The sequence below is a fragment of the Phragmites australis genome, chromosome 10 (genome assembly GCF_958298935.1).
Source record: "Phragmites australis chromosome 10, lpPhrAust1.1, whole genome shotgun sequence".
NCBI lineage: Eukaryota > Viridiplantae > Streptophyta > Magnoliopsida > Poales > Poaceae > Phragmites > Phragmites australis.
This window is the reverse complement of record NC_084930.1, coordinates 34214336-34223708: the sequence shown is the minus strand read 5'-3', so window position 1 is coordinate 34223708 and position 9373 is coordinate 34214336. Positions and strand designations below refer to the sequence as shown.

The following is a 9373-nucleotide window of genomic DNA, read 5'->3' as shown; positions in this document are numbered from 1 at the left end:
GCCATCGAGAGGATGAGGATAGACCATTCTCTCTATTCAATTTGAGGTCAGAAGACATGTGAGTAGAGAATCGATTAGGTTGTGTTTATATACGAGACATCCCGATGGTAGTGGACAGATGAGGCAACACATGTTCTTCTTTACATTGTTTTGTAAAATAGATGCAATCAGATGTATACTCAACATTCTGTAAATATTATTTATCATTGAGTAAAAAGGCATCGCCGCCAAAGGCTCCAAACAAGAACATTGTGCTTTAGACATGAAGTGACCACACTCTCAGTTTTTTAGCATGAAATGACAACTCCTTTCTACAGCACGACATCCTTGTCATGACTCACACTTTAGTCACGAAGTGACCACTCGACTCATCTTTAACCATGAAATGATAACACATCTATCATGACTCAGACTTTACACACGAAGTGACCATACGATAGAGATTTAAGCATCATATCCTATAGCTTGAACCTGACTACACGTATTAAATGATGAGGAAACACTCACCCGTGACCTTATCCCTTTTTCTATAGTACCACACATCTTTCTCTCTCTGTCGGTGGACGCTTTCGACATCCGCGCAAAAGGAATCCCTAAGACTCACTCTAGCATCGCAATAACTCTCCCTCCAACACACTCAACAGATCCTGGTGTATATAAGGGTAACCCATCTATGGCTACATCTTCTCCAACACAGTCCAACACAATCCCTTCCATGGCTTCTGGGTCCAGGTCCGATAAGGGTAAGGGTAAGATGTGACCTTACAAGCTATGGTGCGACATCCTTGACAGATGCAAGCATGAGAACGAAGAGCGAAGGAGAAATGAAGACCAAGAGCTATGAAATTGTGGGGTAAGTGTGCATGATATCCTACCGTGCTATGAATTTCATCTAATTCACCTGCTTTTCTCCAACAGTACGACAAATCCAGGTGCAAGTATGAATGGTATGCAGACGAAGAAGAGTATGCGAACATCAACCACGGCTACGGTGAGGCTGAGGCAACGAGGTGCGCGGATGTTGAACGAGCGAAGATGAGGCTACAAGAGCTCAATGAAGAGTGGTGAATAAGTACTCACTATATATGGTAACATGCAGGTTCCCTACCTCCATGATGCAACTTCTAAGAGATTCGCTGGGAATATCTGGATGAGAAGCCCGCATCTTTTTCACCTACCCAGTAGATATTTTCTTGCACCCGACAATCTATCTTTTCATAAGGCATGCTTCGTTTAGCAATGAGCACTACATGCCACTGTAACTTGTCGTAGAATGTGTACGAGTTGGCGATTATTGCCTTATGTACTATACCCATATACAGACAATGAATGCTTACGATGACCCGTATTTGTGATGTACATTTTATGTTTTTCAATAAAATGGTCGGGTTTTATCATTGTACCAATACATTTTTTTCTAAGCTCAATATTTTCATAGGATTCCCTTCCTTCCATGTAAAGGTAACAATAAATCCTTGTTGAACATTTGCCGAATGAAATGCCCACACAAAGCAACAACTTTATAAGAGAATCTCTATCAAAAATCAATACCACAACTTTTTCAGCCGTCACAACGAATCCTATGGTCTAGCCCCTATGCAAGTCCACGCACTCAGTCCATGCACTAACCCCAGCCACTATAAATAACTCCACCCTGATCCATTGATACACTGCTCCTTCGTCAGCTCTCTCAACTGCAATGTCTTCCTCAGCTTCACCAAGCTCACCTAAGAAACATTGGGGGATTTTCATCTCATAGGGTCAAACCACCGATGTACTTATGTGGTGACCCTTGTAGGCATCGCGAGTCCTAAGATATCTCCTACACATATGACCTGCGCTGCTTCATGTGTGCCAATTACCAGCATGATAAGCCTCGACATGTACCATACGAGTACCCACTGGTATAGTGATATAGATCACTCATATGACACTTTTTATATGATTTCATGCACCATCTTACTAATCTTTCATCTTCTTCATTTGTCCGGTCTCCTCCACCTATTTGTAACTTCATAGATGGCTCGATACGAAGCAAAATGAGCACCAGAAGCGGTGGGTCGATATGAGCATGCAGTGGAGAAGGGAAGAGTATGAACGTTGGGAGTACGAGCAACAACAAGAGGAACTACGACTAAAGCGTCAGGAGGAGGAGCTCATGAGGAAGACAGCAAAGAAGCGCGCCGTGGCTGAAGCCCGCGAATCAAAGAGGGAAAGGATGTGGGAGAGGGCCCATCACGCTAAGGTGTAGGGCCCCGAAACCCTACGAAAGGAAAAAATATCCTAAATGCATTCAGTAGAGAGCATGTATTGTAACTCGATATTTTTTTATTCTCTAAGACATGTTAGGATTAGCAGCGACGCGCTATTAGGTTATTCTTTAGGTGTGTCGTATATATCAATATTTATTGCCATCATCTCTTTATAGTTAGGATCCTTTCACGTAGCGATGATAAAACATATGGTCTATGTAATGTTTGTTAGCGTATGTAACCTCCGTACTGGATTCTATGCTAATAGTGTTTCACAACCATAATTATTCAAAAAATAGATTTATATCCTCTCAATATAACTTCACTAAAAATTACTCATACAATTTTACATCAAATAACTAAACAAATATCGATAAATGTACATCAAACCATAATTTTCAAAATAATAACTAATGTCGATAACTATTTGCATAACTACATTTCTCACCGAATTAATGTGCATTATTTTTCAAATTGTTGTAAAAAAAAGTTATATTAAAAAAATAAAATTCTATATATGCACATATCACCCGTTCAACGAGCAAGATCGAGTTCTCGCTCGCTGAACGAGCGACATGAAGGTTTCGTCGCTGAACATGTGAGATCTTTCTCTTTCTAGTTATTTAATTTATTGATCGTCAGGGTCTATAAGATCTTGTTCGTTCAACGAGCAAAACATTAATCTTGTTCGTTGGTTAGACCTGCGATTTTTTGAAACGGTTGTGCATTTTTAAAATTATTAAAGAAATGAAATATGTATATAAAAAATTCTTACTTCAGCCACCCTTTAAGTTATGCTTATGTCAACTGGGACCCACAAAAGTGCTTCCTTCCAGCTTTGTGTTTACGATATCATCTATCCGTATGTGCTACACTTTAGCTCCGGCCACCAGCCAAACTCACACAGACTACAGTCTAGTGTCTCAAACTTCATCGATGGGCTGTATGGATGGATCACCTTAGTAGTTTAACGATATAAGTAAATGGCACGTTGCTTACGATCAGTTTGAAATGTACAAATAATTGTATTGCTAAACTAGGTGGATAGCTCACTCGATCGTTGGTGAGTGTTGATACGATCAAATTAGGTGAGAGTAAAGATAAATATATTCTTCTTCAAACCGATCATCTTCTATCTATATTTCATAACAAAACAGAAATCGTTTCGTTCTTTTACATACCATCATAACATGTGGCCTAGGTTTGGAAGAAATATTTAATTTTTTGTCACTCTATCAAAGTAATAATTCTCCACTAAGACTGATAAATAGAACCCACTGAGTCTATGAACTGTAGATCCGGTGGCAAATTTGCTACTCTACCAAATAGTAGAGTGATAAAAAAAATCAAACACCCCGATTTGAAAAGATATGGTTGGTGGAGGTAAGGCAATAGCAAAGTCATCCCAAATTGTCAACACGCTCCCTAAGAATATTAAAAAATCATCTAAGAGTAGCTGCATCAACTGGACATCGGTTGAGATCGTTGCGCCCTAGCCCTAGGCGCATAAAGATCAATTTTGTTATTGCCTTCTTCAAAGAATTCGGTCTTTCAAACGTGGGGATTGTTGCCAAGATGAAAATTGAGTGGTTCTTCCATCTCCAAGGCAGGTTTGTATTAATTATGCGGATACGGAGTAAGCAGAACTGCTAGCATGCTGAGAAGATTCATTAGCGAATATGGCTTATAAGAGATGTCGTCAGCAGTTTGCTTTAACGTATTCCAAAAGTTGCTACATCTCTTCCAGCGACTGATTGTAACCTTGTGTTGATTTAATATAATCTCACATTTCCTGAAAAAAAAAACTAGATGAGAGAGAGGACTTAAAAGACCCCAAGTCTAGCTACCCTGTTCAGATAACTGAGAGCAAGAAAATATATATATATTTATAAAAAAATCATATCAAAGTGTAACTTTTATGTATGTAAATACTAAATATGCTACTTAAAAAGGTAGCTATAGTCCTTAAAATGCCGGTGCAAAATGAACTAGTCCCTCAATGAATCCTTTAGATAAAACCCCTTATATTACACGTTAGCTATATCGTGCGTAGACTATAAAGCAAACAAAAGATATAACGTCTGAAGGATAAACAAAAAATCGAACGCTAGATACTGAATGCAACATAAAAAATAGCTGTGGTAATAAATTTTCATAATATTTGAAACATTACATTTGAATATATGAAATATTGGAGATGCAAAAATATAGAAATTAACTCAAATAGATTATTTTTCGGGTCCGGACCTGTGCGCTATTTTGATGCATGAATTGAGTGCAACAAATTTCTATTACGTCTGAAACATTAAATTTGAAAATTTAAAATTTTGGAGATACGAAATATAGGAATTAACTTAATTGAATAATTTTTTGGATTCGAATCTGTGTGCTATTTTAGTATATTTTTTATGTTACAAATATTGATTTCAGATATTATAAACGTTAGTTTTCGATATTACAACAGACAGTTGAAACATCCTATCTATAGAAAATTCGGACGCTAAAATCTCCCATATAACACATAATAAATTAATTGAGATATCTAACATCTCTACCACGTCATCCATGATTTGGTTGCGCACCCAATAGACCACGAAACGGGCCACCGCAGCCCCATTCGGGGAAGGTAAGCGGGGTACTCTTGCATGTGCGCGTAACATTGAAGTGCGTAGTAGGAGTACTCAAAGGAAGACGTGCTGAGACTGGGGTCTCTGTCCATCCCTGTCCCAATCGATCTACTCGGATCACTGATCACGCATAAAAATAACGAGGTTGCCCGGCGATTTGATCGCAGCCGCCGCCGCCGCCGCCATCGAAGCCCAATCTCCTTCCGAAGCCACCGCGCTCATCCTTCCGCAGGTACACACGAACTTGTTAATTGTTTTTGCTTCTGCGGTTTTCCCATTCGTCTGCGCGCGTCTTGGCTGTCCATCCAAAGAATCCCCAAGTCCCGTGTTCATTCCTGTGATGCCCTTACTTCTCCTTTCACCGCTTGATCCGCTGGTTGGGCGCCCGGAGCTCCGCTTTTTCTTGTTGGAGTTGGGGTTATTTTGGGGGTAAAGGCCCGATCTTTAGCAAACAAGATGCAATTGGTGGGATTGTTTGGCTTAGAAGTTGTTTTTCTAGAGGCAACCGTGAGATTTTTTCAGTTCAATTTTACTAAAGATCTAGGGTTTTGCGCTGTGGTCATTTGAGCCAGATTATCTGTCGTATGAGATACTACGTAGTACATCAAACATCACCTAAAAATGTCCGTTAGTCTTCCTAAGGGGCTCAGATGGGCATGTAGTCCTGCGTTATTAATCACTAGCAATCGTGTGGTTATCCGGAAAAGAAGAAGTTGAATTGCTTATTTTACCCTTTGAAGCACTCCTTCGACGGTGTTCAAGTTATATGTTTTGACGTACAAGTATGGTCTAATTGCGTTAGTGTTAGCATCATAAGGTATTCAGACAGAGAATTGCGCGAAGGAATGACCCAAAGTGTTTAAGACAGACGAAGAGAAGAAGTAGGATTAAAATTTATAATTTCTGCAGTCTAATGGATCTCGCTGTGAGCTTTTGACGATGCAGTCAAATTTGTATGGGATGGAACTTGAGTAGTTGAGTTAACCTTATTGTTCCTTTCAACCACATTCTCTAAGTTTTCATCTTACAGAATCTGTGAATTTGCATGCTAAGGGGTAATATTAAATATTACTCTTTGCACGCTAAGAGTTAGTTGTATAAGCCAGCAGTCAAATGGGCAACCTTGTCCTACACTTACTGACTTATATGAGGCTTTGAACCATTTAGTTGTTAAGCCACACTTGTGCAATCTTAGTGGCGTTTGCTCCCTGTATCAATATGCAAACATGCAGTGCAGGTCATTGAGTGCCCACATTAGTTTCAACTCTGAGTTTTTGTGTGCTCCAAGTGCATGCCTGCTCCTGTGATCGTGATGTGATCCATTCACTGCTATAGTTTTGACCCAACATCACTTATGCAGTTACTGAAGATACGATATGAGTTCTATGGAGAGTGTAAGAGGAGATCTTGCTCTGGTTATTTTATACCTAAACAAGGCTGAAGCAAGAGATAAGATTTGCAGAGCGATACAGTATGGATCGAAGTTTCTGAGTAATGGAGAACCAGGGCCTGCGCAAAATGTTGACAAATCAACTAGTCTAGCTCGGAAAGTTTTCCGACTGTTCAAGGTAGTATATAATCGCTTGCTTAATAGAGGTTTCAAGTTGGAAGGTAACACTGTTGCATCTTCACATGCTTTACGACTCAGTCTATAACTTTTTACAGTTTGTCAATGATCTGCATGCTTTAATTAGTCCTCCTGCCAAAGGAACTCCGCTTCCACTGATCTTACTTGGAAAGGTATGGTGAAAGTGGTATACTGGTATTACACTCTTGGAACTCGATCAGCTCAAGATAGTTTTGTTATTGATTTTCTAGTTTTGCTTTATGATTTTCTCAGTCAAAGAATGCAATGCTATCAACTTTCCTCTTTCTGGACCAAATTGTGTGGGCTGGGAGGACAGGAATATACAAGGTTTGAATTTCTTTTTGACATCGTCATACAAGAAAATTTGAGGCAGTAGAGTTTTGTGCTACCATTTCATCTAAAAAGGAAATGAAAATTGACACACTAGTGTTTTGCCTCCTGTGTCTGCCAAAGAAAATCATACAAGAAACTTAATAGTACTCACATGGTGACAAACAAGAATGGGAAAATAATCCAACTGTTTGTACAGAACAAGGAGCGAGCGGAGTTCCTGGGCCGGATTGCATTTTATTGCTTTCTGGGCTCTAATACCTGTACTACCATTATTGAGGTATGATGCTTTTCTATCTTGTAACCATCTAGAAGCTATGCTGTTCTGAGTGTCTATAAGGTTTTGGACACGATCTTTTTACTCTGTGGAAATAACATCTGATTCATGCTTAATCATAGCTAGCTGAGCTTCAACGGTTATCCAAATCAATGAAGAAGTTAGAGAAAGAACTTAAACACCAAGAGTTGTACAAGGTACTACTTATACGATTAAAGTTTGGGCTCTCAATGCTACCATTTTCCATATTTCGTTCTTTGATGCATTCGAATGTATCAATATGCCAGAACGAGCAATATCGGATGAAGCTGCAGAAGTCCAATGAGAGGCTTCTTGCTCTCATCAAATCGAGCCTCGACATAGTTGTCGCTGTGGGGCTGCTGCAGCTGGCTCCGAAGAAGGTCACCCCTCGTGTCACTGGGGCGTTTGGTTTTGCTAGCTCGCTGATTGCTTGCTATCAGGTACCACCTTTACGCTTCCACTATTCGTGTTCTCTTTTTAGAGCCACTGGAAAACCCAAAGCTTGAATTTCATGTCTTTACCTCCTTGACAGTTGCTTCCAAGCCCAGCCAAAAGCAAGTGATCTACCATAAGGCAGCTGGTGCACCCAGTTGGCGAGTCCTATTGATCGCATCGTCGTCAACAGAATAAATCCGGAATATAACTTTCCGTGTAGCATATAGCTGGATCGCCAGGCGTTACCTACGGTCATGATACTGCTCTGGTAGATTTTTATATCGACTTGATTATAATCCTTTGTGATGGTTGTACGATCGGGTTTGTAGCTTCTTCAGGTGCAGTGATTTGTGTCACCAAATAAGAAATGAACGAAGAGAATGATGCATTTGGGTGCCACTGGATAAGAACCAAGTAGTTTACATCTATTTAATCTCCTGGAGTACTTCAACTTGTTATGTGATAGCCGAAATGATGCGTGTATATATGCAAGTTTGAAAGGAAATTGAAATGTAGCCTGGAGTCTGGATGTCCTTGAAGCCCAAGCCTGGGCCTCGTGGGCCCAGAATCTTTCACGGGCCACACTGCCAGTGGGGCCGTGGTGAGTAGGCCGGCGTACCAATCGCGTGTCGCAGCAAGGTCGTGTGGCACGGGAGGCTTGCGTCTATCAGGCGGTGGTGCCCGGCAATCAGCATACCTCCCGGCCTGGGTGGCTGCGGCAGACTTCGCAGTCACAGGCCCCGAGATACGGGCGGGGGTTGGCGTGGTGTTGCGGATGATCATCATCTCTAACCGTCGATGACGGTTGTGGCCTACCCGTCCGTCGGGAGGGGTCTCCTCAACGGACATCTCTATATTATATATAAATGCACATAAATATCAATGAATCAATACAACTAACTCATTCCTCTCTATTGTTTCTATAGTGTTCATCCGAGTTCAATCTCTTGATTTCGTTTACACTTCAACACGTTATCAGCTATGTTTGTTCCTTCGAGCAATAGCGCCAACAGAGGAGAACCGGCACGAAACAAGGAGCACAAAGGAGGAACAAGAATACCAAAGGGTCTACGTGTGCACATTGGCATTAACACAGAAAAGACATTGAGTCTGGCTCTCCAGAACAAAGGCACGAAGGCCTCTGCAGCCACTCAATTGACGAACAAAGACCACGCAAAGGAAAAGAACAAGATGCAGAAGAGCAACAAGTGCCAAAAGAGGAAGGACGAATAGAACAGCCACAACAGGAATCCTCCTCTCGACACGGCCTCATCGCCCTCTACAACAACATGATTGTCGATTACTTCTACGTTGACCAGAAAGGCTTTGGCCGCGACGACTATGCCTCTGTCGACTCTGACTACGTCGACCAGGGGTCTTTGCCCGATGACTTCGGTCACGATGACTACGCCTCTGTCGACTCTAACTACGTTGACCGGGGGCTTCGACCGATGATTTTGACATAACAACTACACCTTCGTCGACTCTGACTAAGTCAACTAGAGGTGCTTCGACCCTGACGACTTCAGCTCTGTCGGCTACAACTACGCTGGCAGGAGGAGCTACGGCTGCGACACCTTTGCATTCGTTGACTACTTCTACGTTGACCAGGGGGGCCTCGACCACGACAACTATGCCTCCGTTGACTCTAACTACATCAACCAGGGGGTCTTCGGCCGATGACTTCAACCGTGATGACTACACCTCCATCGACTCTGACTACATCAACCAGGGGGGCTTCGGTCGATGACTTCGGCCATAACGACTACGCCTCCGTCGACTCCAACTAAGTCGACCAGAGGTGCTTTGACCATGATGGTTTCAGTTCTGTTGGCTACAACTA

The 9373-nt window shown here is 41.6% G+C and overlaps 1 protein-coding gene across 1 annotated transcript; it reads left to right on the top strand.

Annotated features, from left to right (window-relative positions):
• Positions 1-4897: 4897 nt before the first annotated feature.
• Positions 4898-7956, top strand: LOC133930957 (peroxisomal membrane protein 11-5). Its single transcript, XM_062377745.1, has 8 exons — positions 4898-5111; positions 6240-6447; positions 6545-6619; positions 6720-6794; positions 6997-7077; positions 7197-7271; positions 7362-7535; positions 7628-7956. Exons 2-8 carry the CDS (start codon positions 6256-6258, stop codon positions 7655-7657), a joined length of 702 nt encoding a protein of 233 aa, XP_062233729.1. The 5' UTR covers positions 4898-5111; positions 6240-6255; the 3' UTR covers positions 7658-7956.
• The last annotated feature ends 1417 nt before the right edge of the window (positions 7957-9373 follow it).